The sequence below is a fragment of the Ambystoma mexicanum genome, chromosome 10 (genome assembly GCF_040938575.1).
Source record: "Ambystoma mexicanum isolate Mex_15411 chromosome 10, UKY_AmexF1_1, whole genome shotgun sequence".
Lineage (NCBI taxonomy): Eukaryota > Metazoa > Chordata > Amphibia > Caudata > Ambystomatidae > Ambystoma > Ambystoma mexicanum.
The window spans coordinates 1,514,032,127-1,514,058,343 of record NC_090932.1 but is presented as its reverse complement, the minus strand read 5'-3'; the positions used below and the strand labels follow the sequence as shown (position 1 = coordinate 1,514,058,343).

Sequence of the window (26,217 nt, the reverse complement as noted above, 5' to 3'; positions counted from 1 at the left end):
TCCGTCGGCTTGCCGGAGGTACCAAGCTAGCGTATAATTCCTCCTTGTCATTCGCCCAAATGATGTCTTCAAGCCAGTCATCTATTGTTGGGGCCGCCTTACTCTTCTGCCTCATCAGTATAGCCCTTTTAGCCAACAACAGACCAATATCTACCAATTTGCGCCTTAACGGATTCAATTTATGCACATATCCCAATATACATGTCGTGTGTCCCCACATTATGGACAGGCCACCATCTCTTCTAGTGCCCGACATACCTTGTCCCAATATTCCGACAATGCCCCACACAACCACAACATATGTATTATATCAGCATCCCCCTCAACACATCTGGGGCACTTGACCCTGCCCCCACCCAGAGCAGGATACATTATCTTGAGGCGGGTTGGGGTAAGATGTACTCTGTTTAGGATCTTAAAGTGTATCAACCTATATCTGGAATTGAACATTATCTGACTAGAATTAGCCACACACCACCACTTCTTGAGATAGTTTTCAAGGTTTAAAGATGGATTATATAATTGTATTCCTGTGCAAAAGTAACAGATAGAGTACATGTCTTCTTTGGGAATCACAATTAGGCACATGCGTCCATTCTCTGATGTAGTTTTCATAAGATAAAGATTGTAACTCTTGCATTGTCAACGTTAGTTATTCTGTAATGGTCTTAGCAGCGTTCCCTCTCCTTAATTAGGGACACGCGACCACTCCTTCAAGCAGTAACAGTCTTTGAATAATGGAACAATGGATTTTAGGAACTTTCGCTTCTCCTGCGAGTAAAAGACCTTTCACGTTATACGAGAGTGCTACATTTCCATTGTACAATGTATTTTAGATGCAACAAACAACTTTTACTCGCTTAAAGGCATTTGCAAGTTAATAGGCAGCTGGATACTGTTGCCGGCAATGCTTGTACAATGTGTTAGAGCACTGCGCTTCACTCGCCGCTTTTTTTAGGCACTTGTTCTGCTGGTCGCACTGCTTTCCCGATTTCTGCCACAACTTCTACTGCTTCTGGCTTGCTGGTGACCCACACCCTTCTCCTGAAAAAGTGTCTCCGGTGTGGCCATGCATTTTGGGACCTCCTCTTGTTCCCGAGACCCACAGCTTGACAATTGCTTCTTGCCCCAGACTCTTGCACGTCCACAGCTTGGCAACCACAGCAATCAGAGTCACATGGAAAAAGACAGCTCTCCTGCACATCTTCCGCTGTGCAGCATCTGCACTTCAGGGTTTGGGGGAACAGGTGTCATGCGCCCCCTGTACCGACGCCTGTGGGATCAATGGAGAAGAATCTGCCATTGAATGCTCCGCCACATTACTGGTCCATTTCCCCACAACGGTCTATTTCTTTTTTCCATCATGGCTGCCACCGGGAGCTTTTAGCCATTCCTCTCCCGGGGCTTGCGGCGTTGCAACTGACTGGATTCTTCCTGTGTTACCAACAATAGTTTTTCCCTTGGTTTTGCTAAACCCGCTTTACTTTTCTCTTTCCCCTCTGGGCAGCAGTCTCCCGCCTTGATTTTCCCGTTCCCTTTTCGGTTTCCCTGTCTTGTCTCTCCGCTCGAGCGCTTCTTTCCGCACTCACTGGGCTCTCTCTCTTACCTTCTTTTCCCTACTTCCGTGGCTCACCGTCCTCTCCTTACCTTGGTCCGAACCTTGCTCTCTTCTCACTTCTTTGTTTCTGCTTCCCAAGTTCTTACCGGGTGTTGCTGCTGCTCTCTTATCCCTGTGACTTCGCTCCGTTTCTAAAGCTCCCCCCAATCCTATCCTGTACTTCTGCCTTCGGTCTTCGGACTGATTTGTAGCAGATTCCCTTCTTCGCTGTTTCCACCTGGCTCAATCAAGAAGCGGACATCAATACATCACTCCAGGAATATCCGTAGGGGGGTTTTGCCATCCAAAGGCTTTTTCCCCTAATTGGCTATTGCGGAACAGGGGCCCCGGGTCTTCTGTTATTTTTTGCCGGGACACGGTAGCGTCGTACCACGGTAGACCTTGCCTTCACAAAAAGAAATCTGGATTGAAACTCAAGGGAATAAAGAAGCCGGTTGCTGAGGCGTCCAGTGGCTCAGGTGAGGAGCCATGGGCATAATTTTAGGGGGGTAGAGGCAGGGGTGTTTGTCCCCCCTCCAACTTTCATGGCACACCATTTTGTCCCCATTCATTTGGCTGGGGCACCTTTTCTTCAGATGTCATGTCCCCCCCAACATTTTCAGCAAAGTTACTCCACTGTGAGGAGCACTATTTGAGTTCAGAGCCTGACAGCAGTATAGAAATCTGCTGTAGCCACGTTCTCCAGCATCCCTCTTGTTCTCCCACGTCTGCTTGGTTTGCCAGTCTTGTGCCTTCTTTCTTCTGCTACTACTGCTACATCTCACATTTCAGTCACAGTTCCAGCTCCTTCCACCCCTTCTACTTGCATGCACCTGAGGGGGCCTTTTAATGCCGCCCAGTTTCCTTCAGGTGTGGGCTATTAGGCTTAATTGCCTGGCTACAGCTACAGCATGCCTCTTCAGCCCTCTTCCTCATCCCAGTATTTCTGGGATTATGGGACTTGTAGTCCCCATCAATTAAGTTAGTTTGTTCAACTTCTGCAGTCTGGCAAATAGCCATCAAACATCTGGGATTAAAAGGAAGGTTAAACAGCTGGGCTTCCCAGTATTCCAGGTCTGTTCACCCCCACACCTCCCATGTGATCCTCCCGCAGTACACCACCCCCAGGGTCGGGATCACAAAGCGTCTGCCTTTCCCATGCCACATGAGGGTCCCAGACCAGGTTTCTGAGAGGAATCATCACTGATTCATAACTCAGAGCAAGACAGCCTAGGCACTTACACACAAGACAGAGAATCGTACAAATAATTCTCTCTTGTAGCAGCAACCAGTGAAGTGCCTTACGATGATGGGAGATAGATGAAGCATTTGGAACATGGAACAAAAGTCTCACAGCTTCATTTTGCAACCAAGCAAGTTGCTTTGCTGGGATCCCTGTAAGGATAGCATTGCAATAATCCAATTTGGTTTCTATCAGTGAGTCAACAACTACTGGTCAGTCTACTTCTGGAATAAGGCGAAAGTATATAGGGCCTCATTACACAGTAAATCCTTACCGCCTTACTACGAGGTCCCTTTGCGGGTTGGGGAATTTAACGCCTGCTTTTTGCAGGCGTTAAAAACCAACCCGCAAAGGGACCAGTGGAGCTAATTACGGTACCGCAATGTGCGCCTTCCCCATTCCCATAGAGCCCTATGGGGCAAAAATGGGAATGGGGAAGGGCAATGGTGGAAGGGGGAATTACCGCCCCGCCAACCTTGGAATGGGGCGGTAATTCCCCTTTCCACCAAGGCGGTGCTGGTATTTTACCGGCATGAACCATGGCGCTAATAGCGCCATAGTTCTCCGCCTACCGTGTAATGAGGCCCATAGTCTTCAAAATTTCCCCAAAATGATTATCACAATCCAGGTTGAATTGCCAAATGCAACCCAGATTCTTGCCAAATATGTGGGAATGTCAAACAACATAGGACAAAGAGGTAGTTTTGATGGTTTTTCTTAGGATGTGTTTGGGGCCAGGAAGGATGATCTCTGTTTTTGAGGGATTTAATTGCAGCTGGTTAGATGCCATCCAACTTCACAAGCATTTAGATCTCTGTGCCATCAGCATATGAGTGCTAGTGTAAACTATACATTGAAAAGATGCACATAAGTGGTTGTATCTAGATATTGAACAATAAAGAGGACAAATAGGAACCCTGAGGGATCACACAGCCAACCCATTTTAGGGAATCCTGAGACACGTGAACCGACTTTGATGAGTCTAGGCTGAAGTATATTGATGTCGACAGTGTAGAATGCTGCATAACCAGCAAGGTGAGATTACCCTCATCTGCCAATTTCTGGATGTCTTCCCAGGCAGTTAAGAGTGCTGTTGCAGTTCTGTGGAATGGCTAAAGCCAGAATGAAAAGGGTCTGGAAGTCTATGTTCTTCCATTACATTTTGCAACTGTGAAGTAACCACCTTTTCAAAAATATTTTCTGGCCAATAAGAGAACAGCAATAGGAAGATAGCTCTGCAGCATGTTGTGATCCAAGGATGGCTTTTTGAAAAGAGGTGTTGAAAGTGAAGCTCTCAACTCCTTAGGGACAATCCCCTGAGAAATGGAAGATGTGAAGGCATCACGAAGGAGACACATGACAGCTGAATAGGATTCTTAGGTACAAACCTTTATTAACTAAAAAAAGGAGGATTGGGAAAAGGCCTAACTTGCCCTATGCTAAGGTGGGATTTCGTTAGCTAAATGAAACTAATGATAGTCTGTGTCAGGAAGTCCAAAGCAAATGTCTATCCGTGTCCAAAACCTATACTTGCCCTCACATCTAACTGTATACAATGTCTAGGGATGTCAGCATCAAATGAGAAGTGTTCAAAATAAAAGTTCAGAGCTTCTTCCAGCTTTCAGAAGGAAAGGGGTTTCCTTGCCCTAGATTTCAAGTCTTCCAATGTTCCAAAATAACAATTCCTTGGGATCTTTCCAAGCTCGTAGAGTTAATTTACTTGTCACCAATTTTCAGTTCAGCTCATCAATCTTTGTTCACATAGGTTTCCTATATTCACTCACAGCGTGACTTTTCTTGAGATGGGTGTATTCGGTCTAGGTGCAGTTGTCGGACCACATGGCATTGCGTGTGGCATTGTGTGACCATTACAGGTCACGCAACCGACACACCTTACTTGGATCCGTTTCATATGTTTCTTGCCACTGTTTCAGCTTCACAGTAAGGCTTGACTCAATATCCTTTTAAGTGCCCTTGAAGCTTGTTCATCACTGATTTTATCAACATTCACTTGTTTAGTAGCTTTCACTTGCAAGACCAACATAGGCTTCCCCTACACTGCTGGCCTGTAGGAAACACAGTTACTGTTATAGTACCCTTTTCCACAATTCATCATAAGCTTCCCAGTATACTCTTCTGCTAGGAAACGTATTCTCTGTTTCAGGTTTCTTGATTTTACCTTCTGGCAATGCTATCTTATGCAACTCTTGGCAATGCTTGCTTTTAAGGCATCTGATCATTTTCATTACTTTTTCCTCAGCGAACCTGCACCTTTGAGCATTCGGGGGTCTCACCAATGCTCCTGGTACCTTCTCTCTGTGGCGCACTGCTTTTTCTGCTCTTCCTCAGACTGCCAACGAGCCCCTCTTACTTGTAGCACCGGATCGCGCTCCCTATACACCTTCCAGCGTCACAGGAAGATGCTTTCTCCTCACCAGAGCTTCTGCCCTGGAACTCTGCTTCGTGCTTGCCGTGCCCCTCTCAAACCTCTCAGCTGAGCCTGTTTTAAAGTTCCAAGCTCCATGATAATGAGTCCACAAATAGGCCGCTCATGTTTCTTCTTCCAGTCTTACTTGTGTTTCAATGGTGGCCTGCTCGTCTCAGTGCATAAGTAGTATAAATTGGGAAAGGGTTCGTTAGAAAAATAGGGAAGTGATTGATAATACCCTACAAATATCTGGCGGATATAAGATGCCTTACAAAAGCGAAATGAGGGATACAGTGTCTCACCTAAGGGTGCCTCATTCCCACTCCCCAAGTCTCCTCCACCCAGGCGATCCTCCCTTGCATATCCACCCCCAGGGTCCGGATCAGTAAGCAACAGCCATTCCCTGGACACCTGGGAGGAGGATAAATTGGGGAAAGTGGTGAGGACGCCCTCAGATTCACCACAAAAAATAACAAAACAGGTGATAAATTCACTTAATCTGGTGGCCTAAGAGAGCAGGACAGTCTGGTAAATGATTGTATTTGTAATTGGTGGGTTTCAATGTCATGATTACTGAAGATATTTCATCAAAGGAAACTGGAGAAAATTCAAAAGAACAACAATTCAAAAACTGAGCTAGATATCGTAGGATGTTTTTCAGATAAGAATGTTTGGCAAATCCCAGACAAAGCATCAGTAGTGTTTCTAATCTTGCTAACTATAGCCAGAAAAAATATTGTTTGCCAAATGTAGGGTGGGAGCAAATTTGAGGATATACATTGTGAGTTACTGATTTTTTTTTTTTGAACATCAAAACGTTATTTGGGCTTACTGGCAGCCAGGCTGTTGTGGTGCTGAAGAAAGCTAGAAAATAGCCTTTTTATAGGTAGTGGGGGCCCTTTTTGCTGCTTTACAGGTGTTTTGTTGCCACATTTCTTTTTTACAGTAATCGTGCTTGAGTACCCGTAGAGAGGCAGAGCCAACGTTCTGGTGAGAGTGCGGAGGATTGTATTTCTAGCGTTTCTCAAGCAAAAAAAAACAAAACCCAAAGTTAGAAGGGGATCTATTTGTAAAGCCCAGAGCCACTGCACAAGCCGAGTTTCCCTAGAAGCTGGCTTTGCCAGGCACTAATTGAACCATGGCTCAGTACAAGGATGCAGTGCCTTCCCAATCCACCTCACCAGAGTGGAGTGAAGAGGAGTGGGCAGAAGAACCCCACTGAGGGTGATACTGTCAGGTTTCGTGGGATTTGGATGAATGAGGTGGAATGAGGATATGATTAACATAAAGTATGGTTTGGGCCTTAACTTTCTGTGCAGAGTGTGGAGAGCTTCCCAAGTCAAAATGGAGAATTCCAAAAGGATCAGTGATTGGCCAGAAGTAAAAGAAAGGCATTGTTGGAACATTCTAAACCGCCTTTCATTGTCAGAAGCCCAGCTGGAAGGTCTTATGTTTGAAGCTCTTAAGTTTTAGAAAACTTTAGTTAGGCCCTTGTGCCTAATATTAGTTATTTGGACCAGGAAAGTGTTGGAGATTTAAAAAGAAACTTAGAAAACGTTCCGGTGAAAGAAAGAAGCAAGCTAAGTGATTTCATTATCTTTTATGGAATTTTATGATTATCAAGCAGGAGTTAAATATCAAAACTATTAATTAACTTGTTCCTGTTTTTCTTAGTTTTTGTTTATATAGTAGTTCTTTTTGTTCTTTCAAGAATTTATTTTTGAACTTCTAGAACTGTATTTAAATTAATTGAACTGCGTCACATTTTTTTTGCACCTGGCAAGTTGGAGTGTGGAGGTCTGTTATTCATTTTAGCGTCGTGTGTTTTTTCGGCCGTATAAAAGTTTATTGAGTACTGTACCTTTTGTCGGTATCAGTGCTTTTCTTAGCGTCGGACTAGCGTTAGAAATCTTACACTGTCTGCGCAAGTGACAGTGTGGTAGCCACGCGACTCCGAGGCGTTATGTTTAATTTACTAACATTCTAACCTGGCGCGTGATCTTCATTGGGCTGCCTCTTCAAGGATTAGTCTCCGGAACTGAGGAATTTCTCCTTTCATGTTTGAGCAATTCATATTAAGAAGAGTGGAAGACTATTCCTTTACGCATGCGCCCAAGCCAGTTTCATTTTTGAACTCAATTCCTTGTTCATGTGCGCTTCCATTTTATAAGGAGTAAACAATATCTTCACGCATGCGCATATTCTGGTAAAAGGAACGCTTCTTTTACGAGCGATCTTCTTTGCAAGCAAAAGATCCAATTAATGAACACTTTTACACATTCAGAAAACAAACAATTTTAAATTGAATAGTTAGAGTGTCATTCTTGGAATTTGTGTTGAAGCTAGACACCAATACAAACTACATGTATAATATTTCCAGCGGGTTGTTTGGGTAAAAGACAGTTGAACTGCTTGAAGACAAACTCATTAAACTGAGAGAGATTAGCAGTTTTTTTGCAAAACCGAATTGAAGAAATCAGTAAGAGCATCTAAGACTCTATTTTTATGTTTTCTTCAGTAGAATTCATACACGTCCTCTACGTTATTCACAGAGGATAATCAGGTATGGTGGCGTGTTTATTTACTTAAATTTATAAAGAGAAGTCAGAGCCAAGGAATTCAAAGGTTAGTGACTAAAGTGAATTTGTTGTTATTTTCACCAACAGGTTGGCAGATAAAGAAGCTGAGCAAAACCTGAAGTTTATTATTTTGTCCCATTTTCCCCCTTTCCCTTGGGGGTGCTCTCAACTGAACTGTTTGATACCAGTTAAGAGGTTAGCATCCAAAGGGGACTGCGGGGGTTCAGCAGCTTCCGGGGACAACATCAGATTTGAGAAAGCCTGACAGATACAGAGCTATCTCTGAGTTTTAAAAGAGTCCTAGGTGACTCTCTATCCCAAGCTGTGTCTCAAGGAATGCAGCCTCTTACACAGCGCTTACATATGCTGGAAGCTATGCTTGCTAAGCAAAAAGCAGACCAACAAGCTTCCAGAAAAAGACGGGCACACAGCGCTTGCGAAGGGACATCAGCTAGATATTCCCATGCAGGGGTTCACCACGAGGGGTGTCAGAAGGCTCAGAAGAGCTAGCATTGCTTGGAGCCGCTGCAAATAGAAGCTCCCGGCTCCAGCACGCCATCGACCGAATTTCCGCTGGCAAAATGAACTCCAAACTGGCTATGAAGGGTTCAACCAGCCGATGAACCTCTGCAGCACACTCAGCGCACGGAAAATATGGCAATCCTCCAATGAGAAGCACAATAACTGAAGGATTGTGCCCGGCTCGGCATCCCAAGGTAACCCACAAAATGGCAGGCGTATCGATTCGGCCCCTGACATAGCGGCCGGAAGTGTGGGACCCTCCAGGGAGCGTCGCGCCTCAGCAACCCCTGCTTGGAACTGCTGAGCTAAATCAGCAGTGGTGCGGGGCTAAACGCTCGAGCGGCCCAAACAACGCACAAAGCATGCACAGAGAGCACCGTCCTAGAAGATGCGAGGCTGCCTACACCCTACAGCAACGGAAACACAAAGACGCAAATCCATCAGGTGGCCCAGGGTATATGCACCGGCAGACAGGCGCTGTGTGTGAAACCCACGGATCCGGCTCCCCAGGTCACCGCTGATGGAGCAACCTGCACATCGCTGAGCCGGTGCCCCGGAGAGACGCATCGGCCAGCCCTTGGCTTGGTACTTCGATTTGCGGCTCACGCATGAGAGCTGCGATGGATCAAGGGAGTGGGGGTGGGCCATCACCAGTAACGAGGGTGGATCAGGCCTACCCCGCCGAATGCCCGAGGAAGCAGCCCTCCTCCCCCCATCTCGACACATGGGGGGGGATCTTGGACGACCATCAAGGGGGCACCCTGCCGTTAGACGGCTCGGGCCCGCAAGGACAGTTCCACCCGCAAATGCCTCTCCATGGACGGGGCACGAGAGTGCAGCGGCCCCACCAGCCATTAAGCATCGGCTCATAGAGAATTTTGGCGGCCACAGCTTCACGAGCTCAGAGGCCCCCTATGCTAGTTCTCACATACAGAAGCAGCAGAGGGAGATCGGACCCGTGCTGCATGGTGTCTGGATGACCCAGAGGAACAACAAAGTACCTAAGCCCCCCAACCCCACCTCATCATCATCATCATCATCATCATCATCTTTAGGGTCCTTACACAAGGTGGCAAGGCCCGCCAGCTTGGTGAGGGAAGGTATGAACGCCTACGCAGCATAGCCCAACCGCCTCTGGGAGCAGCAGCTGGAAGAAATGTCCTGAAGCCTACTGCAAGCTCAGCAGTGCAGCCCAAACATCACCTCAATGTCTCTGTCCTAACTACAGCATAGCATTGGTTGGGAAGGGAGCGTTCTCTCCATCGCTGGTAGCAGAAAGCATTGTGGAACTTCTCAGCTCAACTGGGCAGTCTTCTGTCCAAGCAGCATGCACTGGTGGACCCCTGCCCCCTGACTCCATGGGCAGTGTAACCACGCTTAAAAGCTCGAACCAACTCTACCGGGGAGCGGTAAGCAGGCAGGCCTATGGCGGGCCAACTCCAAGTGCACGCAGAATCCCAGTGGACCAGATAATGCCGGCATCCTACAATAGAATCAGCCACTGCATCACGCAGCCAATTCCCTGGAGGAAAGAACACGAAGAGCGTAAAGAACACAAAACAAACTGCTATCTCCACCCTGTTGGGACAGCCTATTCCTGAGAAATTGAAAAGGGGCGAGTCCGCTGAGGCACTGCCAACGGAGAGAAGCATGAGCTTGGGCGGCTCCACGGCTGCACAGGCAATAACAAAATCGGACCTCCAGGAGCTGCTGTCAGCGATGGCCAGGGAATACCAGAAGGGCACGGAGGAGGTCATAAAGAAAATCTCCACGCTGGATAAACGCATCGAGGAAGTAGTAAATAGAACAGTGGAATGTGAAAACAACCTCTGGGAACAGGCATTCAAGATTGGAGAGGCAGCAAGTAGAATCCCAGCACTTGAGGCATGATGCGAGGCCCTTGAAACCAAACAAGAAGATGCAGAGTACCGCTCGAGATGGAACAATATCTAGCTTTGGGGCATTCCTAGTTCGGTTCCGGACCCTGAAGTAGCAGACTTCACGAGGGACCTCTTCCGTTTCATTTTAACGCGACCAGACAGCACCCTGCTGGAGTTAGACAGGGTGCATCACACGAGAGCCAGGCAATCCCTCTCCACTCCTCCCGATGTCCTTGCAAGAGAGCATTTTTACAAGGTGAAAGAAGAAATAATGCAGGAAGCAAGGAATTCCAAGCATATCCAGTTCAGGGAAGCGTCAGTACTGCTTTACCAGGCTCTGGCAAACAGCAGTCTACTGAAAAGGAAAGTCCTGAAGCACCTCACTGAATGGCTGCGTGAACGGAAGCTCCTATACCTTTACCACCTCACTGAACTTCAGCTGGGAGGGCAAGCAATGGCAAGTAAATAACCCCACAAAAGCGTAAAAATTCCTGAACCCTGAGGAGGAGAGCGACAATGGAGGGAAAGGAGCAACTCAACCCACGTCCTCCGAGGGGGGCGCTGCGGCTGGCTGGTCTCGGGTGCAGTGCAGGTGCAGGATCTGAAGCCCACCTCAAGCCTCAAGAAGCCAGAAAAGGGCTGAACCCAGCCTGCGATCTACCGGAGAGCACAGGCAGCATTGCCTGCTACCGGTTTGGAGTCGCCCTTCTAACTCACAACCAGGGGCCAACCCTCATTTGGGGTTTGAGCGTAGATGGTGTGGGTCTCCCAAACTACTTAAGCTAAGTTTCAATCCTTCACAATGTTTATTCGAAGTTGCTCCAAAAGGGCTGGCCCGCCCTCTACATGATGAGCACAGTTTCACTATTCTTACTTCAATGCCAAAGGTTACGTCAGACGCCTAGTGGCTCCCAGCAGGGTCGGTGGCGAGCCGACGCTAGATACCCCACTGGTTGAGGGCTGGACCCAACACCGCAAGTTGCAGGGGGGGGGGGGTCACATTGGGGTTTTCTGCAGGTAGTAGGGAGAAAACGGGTGTAGAGCATAAAGACGAAAAAAGACAACAAAACATCAGCTACAGTAAGAAACACGCAGACAGACTTCTGACCCACACGAAGATCATGCGCAGGGCAATCAGCGAGGGCGGGTTGATATTGAAGCAGATCTCACAAGGGGCCCCATGACAGCTGATGCAAGCAGGGAACTATGGTTCCTAACGTGGAACGTGCAGGGTCTGAATTCCCCGGGGAAAAGGAAGATGGTGGAGTAGAGACGGACACAAATCTCTGCGGAGGTGGTTTACCTACAGGAGAATCATCTCCTGGAGGTGGATGAGAAGCGGATGAGAAGCGGGTACATTTCAATAGGCTCAGAAATCCTAGAATCCTACTGAGTGAAAATGTCCCACTAATGCTCATCACAGTACAACGGGATCCCATGAGTAGATTCTTAATGGTCAAATGGAGCCTAATTGAGCAACCCATGACCGTCATTGTCATCTACTGCCCGAACAGCGCACAACCTTATCCCAACTATCATGGCATTGGCTGAGGGGCATCTGGTGAAAGGCGGCAACTTCAATACAGTCACAGACACGCAAACTGACAAAACCCTTCCCCCAACAAAGGCAGACTTTTCCAGGGCCTGGGGAGAGCAGAATTTCTGAGGGAGATGGGTATGGTGGATGTTTGGAGGCTGTATAATTCGGGCATCCAGGACTTCACCCACTACTCGCACAAAGGGTTTTCTAGTATAGACCTCCCTGTCTAGAGGGGTACAAATTCTACCGAGAGGTCTCTCAGATCACGCCCCTGTTGAGGCGGTCCTGCGCACCCACAGCTTCCTCCCCTTCTCCAGAGGTACTGAAGCTTCAGGACTCCATTTTGTTGGACCCCCCCAATCAGAATGGAGGTGGCTGATGCTCTCACGCACTATTTCAGGGAGAATGGAACAGGAGCACGCCCTCCCTCAACGGTGTGGGACGCCATGAAGCCTGTGATCCGAGGAGTCCTGATTAGCGCCACAGCGGCATTAAGCCGTATGGGACAACTCCAACAAACCAAATTGTTACAGCGGGTAGAGGAATTAGAAAATAATCTTAATAAACAGCCGCACAGTCAAGGGGGGGCAGAGACCTCAAAGAACCTAAAATTGCGTTTGCAACACATCTGGCAGACAAATCAGCGAAGGCATTAGCATATATCAAACAATTGTGTAACGCAACGGGAACAAAGCAAACCGGCTCCTATCCCACAAACGAAAGAAAGTACATATGAGGAATAACATTCTAAAACTTAAGGGGGCGGATGGGGTGATCAGGCAAGGGGTGGGAGAGAAAATGCAAACCCTATTGGAACACCATTGAGAAATAATGTCAGGTACCCCCACGAGCTCGGAATCCCAAACACAATAATTGAGATCTATTCAAAATGCCCGCCCCACCCCACTCAGCTGGAGATGCTGGAAATCCCAATTACAACGGAGAAAACACTGGAGGCTATAAAATAACTGAAGCACGCTGCCCAGGTCCCTTCACGGTGCGGTTCTATAAAGTATTCGCACATACCCTCGCCCTGCAGCTTGCTGCACTTTTAAATTCTTTCCTCACAATGGGTAGTGTCATCCCATCCTTGGAAAAGACCCTAACAGTTCTCATCCCTAAACCCGGAAAGGACCCCGAACAATGTGCCTCATACAGGCCAATCGTGCTTATGAATAACGACGCCAAGATCTTTTCCAAGAGCGATCCTACCCCAACTAATTCACCAAGATCAAACAGGTTTTATTCCCGGGTGCACAACCCAAGAAAATATACACACACGATTAATTTAATAGAAAGGTTCCACCAGAATGGGCTCTGACCTAGCTATCATCTCCCCATGACGTTCACAAAGCCTTCAATCTACTGGACTGGGCTATATTAGCCAAACCTTAGCCTATCTGTGATTCGGGCCCAACTTTACTAAGTGGTCCATGGCCAATTATCAGCCCCCGACCACCTCCCTTTGGGTGAATGGTTACAAATCTGCTAAAATCAACATTTCAAGAGGCACTCATCAGGGCTGCCCATTATTTCCACTAATCTTTGCCCTTTCTATGGAGCCTTTTGCAATAAAACTCAGGGAAAATAGCAACATTCACGGCTTATCAGTAGGGGCACACACATACAAAGCCGCCATGTACGCCGTCAACGTCCTCCTAACCCTAACACAGACCGACAGCTCGATGGAATACCTTTGGCAGGAAATTGAGACGTTCGGCAATGCATCAGGCTTTAGGGTCAACTACTCCAAATCTGTAGCATTGGCGGTTAACAACTCGCGCAAGCAGAGGCTGGCCCTGGCAGCCAAACACCCCATCCCTTGAGCCTAACACTACATCATTTGGCTAGGGGTACACATCACAAATGAAACAGAAGGGATATATTGCTCCAATTTTCCGCAGTTGTTTAACAACCTAAATTAAAGACCGGGAACGGTGGCAAAAAAGGAAAAATACATGTGCAACTGGGAAAAAGATTTGGGCAGGGTGTTGGAACAGGAAGACTGGGGTCATATCTGGGCACGTATGAACAAGAGCTCCAAATGCATCACCAACAAAGAATGCAGGATGAAGGTCTGCTTTAGGTGGTACATAACCCCGGAACTATTAAAACAAAGTCAACCCGTCGATTCCTCCTCTATGCTGGAGGGGGTGCTCGGCAACCAGAACCTTATTCCACATTCTCTGGTCATGCCCAAAATTAACAACATTTTGCCAAGAGGTGTTGGAACATATTCGCCAAATCACAGGGCTGAACATTCCATGCGGCCTGGGAATAGTCCTACTTGGAAACACTAAGGATGGAGCTTTCCCTCTCTCGGGCCCAATGGCAAATCTTTGCACCCAACTACTCAGCGCGGCCAAAATCACGATAGCTCGACAGTGGAAGCACCCAGAAGGCCCAGCGCTCCCCATGTGGTGGGTGAAGTGCAGGGACATAGTAGTTGCTGAGAAAATCACAGCCATTTGCCTGGAAAGAACAAATCTATATAAATAAAAATGTAAATGTTCGTTTGTTCAAAATCTTAAATCTCTGAAAGTTCTTCACCGATTGCTTTGAAATGTTGACACAACGTTGCATTCGAATAGGCTTATGTTTTTATATACCTACTATACATAGATGTCACACCTGTGACAGGTAAAAACATACTTTTTTGGAAAAACAGCGCCATCTGTTGGATGTAAAAGCAACACACACTATACTAAATATTTTACAATTCCATTTCAATGTTTCCGTGGCTCAAATTCGTGCCGAGAAAGCAGCAGAGCTAAGTGCGGCCAGACTTCAGGTTGCACGGTTGCGAGCACAGCGATCGCGTTCTGCAGCTTCAGATCTGCTTCGTTCTCAACAGAATGAACGCGACGGGCTAAGAGTGGCTGAAAGACGTCAACAAGAAACAGCAGATCAGCGTCACACACAACTCTGTGCTCAGCAATCACGCGATTACAATCGCCTTGCATTCTGGTATAACCCAGCTGATGATTATAGTTTGAGCCAGCATGTTCTCATCGGCACCATGACTGGAGTGTGTACTTATTGCAAGGCTCTGAAATTTAATGGAGAAATGAAAGGAATTTGTTGCGCAGCCAGGAAAATTAAACTGCCTCAATTTGGAGAACCGCCAGAGTCATTGTGAAATTAAACACATAAAAAACGTGCGCTTTCTCTTTTCTTTCTTTTCCATCTAACCAGACTGAGTCACAGCAATGCGTGGCCGGGGACAGCTAGTAAATTATATAGCAGCTGGGCCCCATTCCTGGAATACGCAGAGAAATTCCCGGGGCTAACACATCGGCCACACCTGACCAGATGGGTCAAATAAAACTACAAAAGGACCTTAAGCACATTTAACAGGGCAGTGGGAATCCCTCGGACAAGCAAAATCTGCCTGGGAGAACTGTACTGAACTAACCGTCCCCAGCTGACTACCCCGGGTGAGGGACCCAAGCCAGTCAAAAGGAAGCCCAATTGTGTCCTCATGCTCATGCCTAATGCCCATGTGTCTGCATTCAGGTGTATGAAGCTTGCTGATATTTGTAATGTGCAAATGGTCAATAAAAATGTTTTGTGGAAAAAAAAAAGAAGTCTCGGAAGAGGCTGCCCTCTTTGACCCCGCTGAGCCAAAAAGAAGGGGTTAACACAGATTCCCAAGAGGTGGTCGATCCAGACAGCAGGCTCAAAAAGGCCTTCTTGATGAAGTCGACGGTGCAACACCCATGACCCAGGCAGAGCTTCAATGGTGGTTCTATTACATGGAGGCCTGGAACGGCTGAGTGATTTTCGGCGACACCCCGGATACAATTATAGAGTCAGATGCAAGCAGAGCCAGCTGGGGAGCCAGATGCGGAGGGATAGAGCCAGTGGGGAAATGGTCAGCAGAAGAGCTGCGGTTACACATAAATTGTCTCGAACTTCTTGCAGGGTTCTTCGCAGTGCGTGCTTTTACCAAAGACAGGGCCAACTTTTGAGCCTTACTCAAGATGGACAACATATCGGCAGTTTGTTATATAAACAAAAATAGGAAGGAACCAAATCCAGCAGGATGTTAGCGTAGCTTGCGAAAGATTTTTGGCACCACTGCCTACAACATGACAGAACGATAGCGGCAAAATATTTACCAGAATATTTACCAGGGGAGCAGAACATTGTAGCAGACTGGAAGTCACAATATCTCGTGGACTCCACTGACTGGAAGCTCCACACACAGGTTTTCACACGATTACAGGAGATTTGGGGTACCCTAGATCTGGTTGAACGCACAGACTCCCAAGTACCTCAGTTGGAGGATAGACCCGGGGGCAGTGGGAACAGATGCCTTTTTGCACCTTTGGTCAGGAGTTTGTAATGTTAACGAGGGTCTTCGCCAAAGTCTGCAGAGATTCTGCGGCGATAGTGATGATAATCCCGTTGTGGAGATCCCAGGCCTGGTTTCTAGTAGCGATGGAACTTTCCTCAGATTTCCCGAGGATAATTCTGCATCGTCGGAATCTTCTGCTCAACCCGTACAGCCAGCCACATACTCTAATTGAGAGAGGCAATCTTTGCCTATTAGCTTGCAGTGTTTCAGGAAAAGATGGGACTTGTCGGGCATTTTGCTGTGTGTGGCCGACTGCATTAGAGACTTGTGGGTGCCCTCTACCATCCGGAGCAATGGCGCCGCTTGGGATCGCTGGTCCGACTGGTGCACAGAACGCAGTGTTCATTCCATTTCAGCTCCTCTAGTACAGGTTCTCAATTTCCTAGACGACAGATTTCACGACGGATGCGCCTACAGGACACTCAAAGTTTATAGGTCTGCTTTATCGGCAGAGCACGATAGAATAGAAGGTAAGCCCTTAGGTGAACACCCTTCAGTTAACCCCCTACTTAAAGGGATTAAGTTGAAGAAACCACCAGAGACCAAATACGCAGTTCCCTGGGACGTCAGAGAAGTGTTCCAGCAGTTTCTCAACTGGCCGAAAACAGCAATCTCTCACAATCTCAATGATCAGGGAAACTAGCAATGCTCCTCTGCTTAGTGGCGTGTGGGAGATAATCGGATGTAAGAGCACTATGGATAGATAGGAAGATATTCGGACCCAGAAGGCGTAGTGTTTAGCATTGCAAAAAGAACACAATGTGATTCTAAGATAATTTCCTACCCCTACTTTCTAGAGAACAAGAAGAGATACGTAGCGCAGTGCATAAAAGATTATGAGCTAGCAACAGCCAACATTAGACCATTGGGAGTAACCAAGATGCTTATAGTACGTAGGAAGCCGTACCACGCTGTAGCTACAGGCACAATAGCCAGATGGGTCAGAGAGGTTATGCATTGGGCTGGCATAGATTTGTCCGAATTTGGCATGCATACTGCAAGAGGGGAAATGGCATCTAGAGCCTTCACAGCAGGAGTGTTGCTGCAAGACACTATGAAGTCAGCCGACTGGTCTTCGGAAGCAACATTTAAGACTTTTTATTTTAAGCCAGTTTCGAGATGACAGAGTGGTAGAGAGCTTTGAACAAGCATAATGCTCGCCTCCTCTCTTGACATAGAATGAAGATTGCCCATGCATTTAGCGCAGGGTAGTCTTGATTCTATTAAAGACACAGAGCGAGCATTATATCCCGCCCAATATACGGCAAGGAGTTTCAATGTGACATGTATATTCATGATGCATGAACTCTCTAGCGTATTCCCACCCTAACAATCTCACTCTCCATTTCTCACAGGAGATGACCAGAAGGCAGCCTGAGACGTAGAGGTAAAAGAGAGCAAATTTTGATTTCGGGGGCACATACGTTACGCTCAAGTTTGCCAAATGAACAGTGAGGACTTAGAGAAGAATGGGATCTCACTGGAGATGGAGATGGTTGAATGGTACAAGCAATGTTACGTTCAATTTTGGGCAGAGTTTCACTGCCAAAAGAAAGAGGAAAGGGCGCAGGACTGAAGCTACTTGTACTGGGCCCTTTGCGCTGATAGGTGGAAGCTGGGAGCCTCAGGACTACTATACACTGGAGGCTCATGGGGATTAGTAGTTTTCAGTTAAAACCTTTTGAACTCTTTAAACTGTTGGAATTTTCATTAGTCTTAGAGGAACAAAACAACAATGGTGAAGTTTAAATTTTAAAAATTTGAAAAGCTGCGAGTTGCAGTATTAAAGAAAGTACAGCATAATGCTTGCCTCTGTGTCTTCAATAGAATCAAGACTACCCTGCGCTATGAGTATGGGCAATCTTCATTGTCTTTTTGAAAAAGTGTAAATAGGGGGGGTGTTGGGAATAGATAAAAATCAATAGGGGATGGGGAGGTTGGGTGAACCCTCAAAAAATAAAAATAAATCAATTTTGATTCATTTTTTTTGGTAAAAAAATACTTGTCAAAAAACCCATCGAAATTACACCTGTCGATGTACTGCCATAGAACCAGTAATAGCAGGTGTTATGGGCCAGAACGGCCGACGTATTGGCCCAAGAAGAGGCTGAGGGCAGATCATTTTGGCTCAGGGTCTCAAACTCTGTTTAACCCTTGCCTAGGCATAAAAGCGTTTAGCACCCGGCCGTGGGTGGCAAATTTTGTCTTTCGTTTCAATTTACAGGCTCTGAACAGGGCACCTTCACATGCATACTTCGACGATACTAAGGAACTCTGGGGGCAATGGGGAACCACCCACTCTGTGATGCAGCCCCTGAGGATGTCAATGGGTGATCTCCCAGCCTTTCTGCCAAAGGTAATGAAGAGCAAGAAAACATGAGCCTCGAATAGATATTTGGCGGGTACCACATAGTCGGTATAGAAGCCGCAGACACACAAACATAGCAGTTCACAGTTAGCTGGTAAGGTACAGAAATACATGCCACATAATCTGAACTGGCTGCCCAGGCACAGAGGAGGAGACCCAGCTCTATACACCTCAGAGTGACAAAGCCTGGCATGGTTTGTGACTAGGGCCTCAAGGCAAAACATACAGCAATCAGGAAGTGACCAGAGGCAGGCACTCATGCTTGGTATGCAAACGTGGATCACTGCTTTCAGTTAGCACACGCAGGATGAAAGCATGGAAAGTCAATTCAGGTGCCTAGGACCAGAAACGGTGAGTCCAGAGAGACTGAGTTGTGGCTTAGAGCAGGATGGCCGTGAGGAGGCCATCAGCATCAGCCAGAGAGAAACCTATAGTTAGCACACAGGTAGAGAGAAAATAAAATCCTATCCTTAGGGCAGAATACCTGCCCACGATGACCCAACTATGGCAAATAAGCCCAAGAGACTTCTTAGTGTGGAGCCTGAACCACTGATAAGACTAACCAGTCCATGAGGACGAGAGGTCCAACCATTGCTGGAGGCAATCACACCGATTCAGGAGACAAAGCGGCTCAGACACAAACGCCAAACAGTGTCCAGCATCCAGCAAGGACTAAAAAGTGCTATGAGACACTATCTCCACGAGACTGTGCGGTACAATGTTGGAGAGCTTCTCCTAGGTGTGACCACTCAGGCACCTTGCTTACTAGAATGGCGCCTGGACTTTGAGCTCAGGACGACTGGTCCTTCTAGAGCAGGTGATAAACTTTATTGTTTCACACATCCTCACAGCTTTGATTGTAAAACACTCCTTTCCTCAACTGTGTAGTGAAACACATAGGTGCCACAGGAATTCCCAGACCTCATCCCTGAGAACGTCAACAGAGGAGATCCCCAGGTTACGACCCTATCAGAACCCAGGTTCCATGCACAGAGACAATCCTTAAGAGGTGGTGGGCTTCAAAAACCCCAGGAGTGTTCCACATTGTCTAGGGATCCGGGCCCACAAGTTGCCCGTCGATGGAACCCAGTAGGAATACCATAGGCAGCTAGGTAGACTATATTTTTCCTTTTACCATCCTGCTCGCCCGATGGCTTTCTATTTTGTTATTTCACTTTATAATTGTCGATGAACTGTGTAAGAAGTCAAAAGCTGTTCTGTTCCACCCTGTGTGTGACAGTTCATGGGAAAGGGCCCATACCAAAATAGCATCTTGAGAGGGGAGAACAAATTAATTCCCCCTTTTACTTTTTTGCCCATGGGGCAGCAAAAACAGAGATGCAAAGAGGTGTGAGCATAGACAGGTAGGAAAGACCATCATAGTATGGAGAACCAAATTGCCACAAGGGGGTGCATGCACGAGCAGTGGAGTCGGGCTGACAACCAGGGTGGATGCAGGCATCAGGAAAGCCATTTTGATCTGAGGAAACTAACCATATTCGTGTTTATTGTTCAGAAGACACAGGCGCTGACTGGCAAATATGAATTATGTGTTTTATATATGCTATAAATACTATGGTACATCACCAAGTTCATATACAGAGCTTCAGAAATAAGAATAAATAAGCAATGTTTTCAAGCATACCAACAATGGGGTTTATTAAGGGTTATGCTACCGTTATGCCCTTTGGTTCCACTTTCAAACAAAATGCACTTGTGTGTTGAAAGGCACTAACCTGTGAGAAGATATGCTGCAGCATCATCAGAGGGTGCCCATTCAGTATGCCATACTCCACCAGTTTAGGCATATAACTATTAGCTTCATCCATCTCTTTAGGTTCAGCTATAGGTTCTAAAAACAATGGATCATTTTAGATGCACAAATATTTTAAAATTCACTCAAATCAATACATTTTATGTATTAGTGTTTGCTAGAGAAATATTGATATGATTGTGTGTTCTCTACAGTTTACTCCCAAATAGTTTCAAGTGATAAGATACAAATACAATATTGAAAAAGAAGCATCACTTACAGTTTTGAACCAATAAAACAATGCACAGCTGATCTGTAGAATGGATAGTCTAATAACAATAATATTTAGCCAGGGTTCAAAGAGCACATGTAGAGTAGTATGCAGTATCTTGTATACAAAACAAAGCGCACTTCTTTTATATCCCTAAGCTATATAAAGTAAAACCTGTGTGTGAGTATGTATTATTAAATTACCTCCAGGCCCAAAGAATACTCTAATGTAGAGGCCTAAATATGTCGACGAGTTCTAGGGTAGCATTACTGACTTAATAGAAAAAAGTATGGGCCTCATTACACGGACGGCGGTAACCATGGCGCTATTAGCGCCATGGTTGCCGCTGGTATTTTACTGAGTCCGCCATGGTGAATGGTGGAATTACCGCCCTATTCCAAGGTGTGTGGGGGCGGTAATTCCCCATTCACCATGGCACTTCCCCATTCCCATGTTTGCCCCCATAGGGCTCAATGGGAATGGGGAAGGCGGTAATTACGGTACCGCAAATTGCAGTACCATAATTACCTCCAAGGTCCCTTTGCGGGTCCCGTCCTTAATGGCTGGTAAAACCAGCCGTTAAGGTAGGGTCCCAGAAAAGGGACCTTGTAGTAAGGCGGTAAGGGTTTACCGGCACTGGTACCCTTATCGGTACCGGTAAACCCTTACCGCCATCCGTGTAATGAGGCCCAATATGTTTACAGCGTATTATTATTCAATGATTAAACATATATGACCCCAAACGTAAAAGTCTTTTACATCCGTAAGCCACAAGTTTGATGCATGTGCACCTAGTATAGAGACAGAACCCCATTGCTACGGTGAGTCACCCTGCTGACTTGAATATAGAACAAACACTCTTACTGTTGAATTCCCTTATCAGCATAGGAAAGAAACACGTCTATACATTGTCATCTTGTAATGACTTGACTGGAAGAATTGCTAAAATATGCCTCCATATACATCATTCAATAACCCTTGTTTGTAAAGTCAACCTGTATGTGAAAAGATTTTTTGTCACATACGGGAAGAGGGTCACATCGCCTGAATGTAATGCACTATGTTCATGTTTATTAAAGGGATGGTCTAGTAAATATTTTTATTTAAAAAATAGATAGGCAACATACAAAAAGAAAATACTAGCATTCTCTGTTTTAAAACTTCTTATGTAAAATTTTGAGCTATTCAAGCTCAAAATTCGCAAAAGCAAGCACATGGGCGCATCCATTTTGTGAATATGTCTCTACTGTTTGGGCGAGGAACACAACCCCCAGGACTATCGGTCGTGCCATTCCATGTACCCGAAGGCCCTCCAAGTGCATGCCACGAACCTATTTATCTTTTCCCACATGGAAAAAGACATCAGGGGTTGCTGTTTGAGATCCCTGGGCACAGACATAAAATAGGTCCCAGCCTGAAACGAGAAGAAGCACGACAAGAGGTCTTGCTTACCAGCAGTCTTCTAAGCACCACTCTTATTTGAAGAAGAGAAGTCACTGCTCCAGGGACTACTTTGAAGAGATGGCACTGTAGGTACAGTTCCCAACCCAATCCTCCACCCCAGAGGAATGGGAGGCATTTCAGCTAAAGATGTTAGACAACTTTGCCAAGTCCCCAGTGGTGACGGCTTCAGCCTGAGCAGCAACAAAGACCCACTGCACTTGGACTAGCCGGGAGGGACCCTGCATGGAACTGTGACTTCATACCCATAGGCGCGGCCCCCCGGCACACTCCGGTGAAGACCAATCATGGTGCAGAGCCACTCTGTTGTCCTACGTCAAGGGGCTGGTGCCAGCTCCTTCCTCAAAAGCACCATTGGCACCGTCTATGCTAAAGTTCCTCAGGTGCCCGCTCCGATCCCTATGGGAGCATCATGACAAAGATGGGAGACATCTTTGACCAAGAGGGCGATTCTTTCCCTTTTGCACAAGAACCTCGATGCCCTAAGGAAATGAGTGATTTCCCTGGGGAGTTCTATAGGGAATGTGACAAGCTGTTGGACCTGGCACTCCAACTTGCATGAGGCCAGTTGGCTCGACAACTCACATGAGGTGGACATGTAACTGTTAAGAAAGATTTCTCTTTTTGCAACTTTCCTTCCATAGTTCTATGGACCCCCAAATGTTTTGCTTTGGTTTTTGAACCGGTCCTGACTTTTAAAGGGAAGTGAAGCCTTCAGCATCACTCCCTGGCCTTTTGCTAATTATTACTAATTATTACTATGGGGAAAATGATCAGCCTTTCAGATTATCAGTCTTTTTACCTTTTTAGGTAACTTTTTCACAGCATACACAGCATCTTAAATGCAGTTCAGTCAGCATACTTTTGTATCGCCCTAGTCTTTTAAACTTCAGATTTTGTGGTTACTTTTATATGTGCCTAAAGACAAGTTGGTGGCAGCAAACCTATATTTACAATTTTTGCATCGTTTATAATGTGCACATTCATGTTTACTGTGCATGGCTACTAAACGTGGCTAGTGCCCTAAAATGGCCACAACACGCGATTTTCACTTGTTCCTTGACCATATTGTTATTTGGTCTTCTTCCTGCCTTCTCAGATCGGTGCTCCGGGACAATGATTAAGCACCCCTGGCCTAACACTGTGGCCACCTGGCTGGTAGGCCCCCACCACAGTATTTGGGCTTTGCGCTCCACCCGTTTGCCTTTTTGCATTTTTAATTCCCTCTTTAATTGCGAGAATCAACTTTTCCGAAAAGCGATCCATTTCTTCATCCACGTGGATGCAAACAGGTGTTTCTGAAATTGAAGATGCCTTTGTTTACTGCAGCATTGCCATGCTAATATGGCCACCCCTATTGTTTGCAGTGCCCCTTGTTGGTGTGCCTGGCCGGCTCCCGCTCCCATTGGCCAACGTCATTCTCTTTAGCAATCATAGAAACCGGGAGGCGGGAGCCAGCCCGTCTGTTCTAAGGCCCGAGTCTCTACATCTCTCCGTGTGGCGAATGAGGAGCAGCTGATCAGTGCTCCGGAACCATCATTAAGCACCCCTAACACTGTGCCCACCTGGCTGGTAAGCCCCCACCACAGTATTTGGGCGTTGCGCTCCACCTTTTTGCATTTTCAATTCCCTCTTTAATTGTGAGAATCACCTTTTCCGAAAAGCATCCCATTTCATCACCCACGTGGATGCAAACACGTGTTTTTGAAATTGAAGATGCCTTTGTTTATTGCAGTATTGCCCTGCTATCCTGGCCGCCTCCATTGTTTGCAGTGCCCCTTGTTAGTGTGCCTGGCCTGCTCCCGCTCCCATTGGCAGGCCTCCAGGCCAATCCTAGGAACCGGGAGACGGGAGCCGGCACGTCTGTTCTAAGGCCTGCATCGAAAGCCCTGTCTGCTCCCTGTCTGCTGCCTGGCCATGTCTGGGGGTCTGCCCCTCTACTCCCCACATAATCACATGGTGGCTGATTTGAGCCTGCTCTCTCTCAGAGCCCACTGAACACTTTGTGACACTCTGCTTCCTTGTGGGCTAGTCGCCAATACTTAACATTACTTCCTACACCTCTTGAATGAAGGACTTTCCCTCCCTCATTCCGTCTCACCTGGACTTCCGTTCTCATTTCCCCTAGATCTGTTGGCATCTTATAAATCCTCTGACAAGCTGGCCTGCGACTTGCTCCAAAGGCAATAACGACTCTCTGTCCTCACTGAGAAGAGAGCTCAGATACAAGCACGTGTTTCAGCGGCATCTAACAACTCAGCCGGACTCTTTAAAATCTGCAAGGAGCTGGCCAATCCTGCCTCAATCTCTACCTCTCCTGTTCCTTCCCAGGACCTCTGTACGGCCCTGAATTCTCACTTCATCTCAAAAACCCAGAACATCTGTCCACACTCTCAGCTTCCACTGCTTCTCCCTCCAGTCTCCCCTCTTCCTCAGGCCCCCCTGCGGCAACCCTGCTCACTTCTCTGCCTTTCCTCTCTTCTCCCCTAATGAGGTTTCTAGACAAGTCTGATCTATGAAAACTTCTTCAAAACAGGTTCTTCCCTGTTCCTCCAAAACCATCAAGGACCACATTAACACACTCGCACCAGCCTTGGCTGACTTCTGCAACCACTCTTTCACCTCCAGAACAGTCGCCTCCCCCTTGAAGCACTCCCTTGTGCAGCCTCTTCTCAAGAAATCCTCAGCAGAACCCTCTCTTCCAGCTAACTTTCGCCCAATCTCTATCACTCCATTCCTGGGCAAACTCCCCCCAAAAGCTGGCCATCTCCCAGCTCAATCGTCCCACTGAATCTGTGGGCGGTCTCCATGACCATCAGTCTTGCTTCAGAGCAGCCAGAAGCAGAGAAACTGCTCTCCTGAACATCCATGAAGAACTGCTCTCTAATCTCAATTCTAATCTCCCTTCTGTCCTCATCCAACTTGATCTCTCCTCTGCCTTTGACACGGTCAACCATGCTACCATGCTCAACTGGCTCCGCATGGCTGACTTCTTTCCTCTCTGACCGACCCTCCCAGGTACAACTTGGGTGATTCCTCTCAACTATCTCGCACTCCAACTGTGGTATTCCCCAGGGTTCTAACCTTTCTCCCTGGCTGTTGAAGCAATACCGGACACCTCTCGCCCACTGCATTGCAGCGCTCTGCTCCAACTTCCAGTGCTATGCAGATGACACCCAGCTCGATTTCAGGCTTCCCTCTGCCACCTCTACTCCTTCTCTCATCCTGGATTGTCTGTCTGCAATCCAAGAGTGGTGCTCCGCCAATGATCTCTGCCTGAATGCCAGCAAGGCAGAGAGCCTCCTCCTCAGCTCACCAGCACGCATCTTTCCCTTCACTCTCTGGCCGGCCTCTGCTGGCTCTCTTCCTGCTCCAACCTGTGAGGCTAAGAACCTCAGGGTTATCTTTGAATCCACACTCTCCTTCTCGCCTCACATCAATGACGTCTCTAAGAAGCTAACTATCAACTGTACCTCCTCAGAGGCATTCTTCCTTTCCTCTCCTTCCCCGGGAAGCTCACTGTCTCTAGAGCTCTGGTTGGTACTCCTTAGGCTTCACTACTGTAACAGCCTAATTTTAAATCTGCCCGCCTCTACTCTCCGTCATCTGCAACTCATCCAGAACTGGACTGCAAGACTTGTCCTTGTCTCAAACCCAGGGATCTGATCTCTCCAGCACTGAAATCTCTCCATTGGCTCCCAGTGGCTGCAAGGATCAGGTTCAAGACCCTTTGCATTGTGCACAAGACCTTCTGGGGCCTGGTACCAAAATACCTCCAGCTTTCTCTTCTGAAGTAGCTTGCTACTCGAGCTCTTCGCTCCTCTACCTGCAACTCCTTGAGGGTCAGTCGCTTTTCCAAGCAACAAGCTGGGGGCAGATCTCTCTCTTCTGCTGGTGCCTCCCTCTGGAACAGCCTCCCAGCCTCTCTGAAGTTTGCGCAGAACCTTCTCAGGTTCCGGAAGCAGCTCAAGACTTTCTTCTTCACTTCTGGCTTCTCTCTTCCTCTTTCCTGCTGATCTCCGGTCTGATACTGCCCTTGTTTCCTGGCTACCCTCTGAACCACAGGCCCAGGTCCCTGCCTTCCCAGTTTCACTCCTGCACTATCCAATACTTGCTGTCTGCACTTAAGCCTTGCACTTAACCACTTCCACCTGCTGGCGCACTTCCTGTATTATTTTATGTTTCTATCCTATGTCCAGCACTTGCTCCTCCTCC

At 47.0% G+C, this 26,217-nt stretch overlaps 1 protein-coding gene across 1 annotated transcript in view; it reads right to left on the bottom strand.

The window, feature by feature from the left end:
• The window catches only part of DNAH10 (dynein axonemal heavy chain 10), a 2,725,177-nt gene that overhangs the window by 2,606,377 nt on the left and 92,583 nt on the right, over positions 1 to 26,217 (bottom strand). The window contains exon 5 of the mRNA XM_069619694.1: positions 20,254 to 20,369. Coding sequence (XP_069475795.1) covers positions 20,254 to 20,369 — 116 coding nt within the window. The remainder of the gene's footprint in view (positions 1 to 20,253; positions 20,370 to 26,217) is intronic.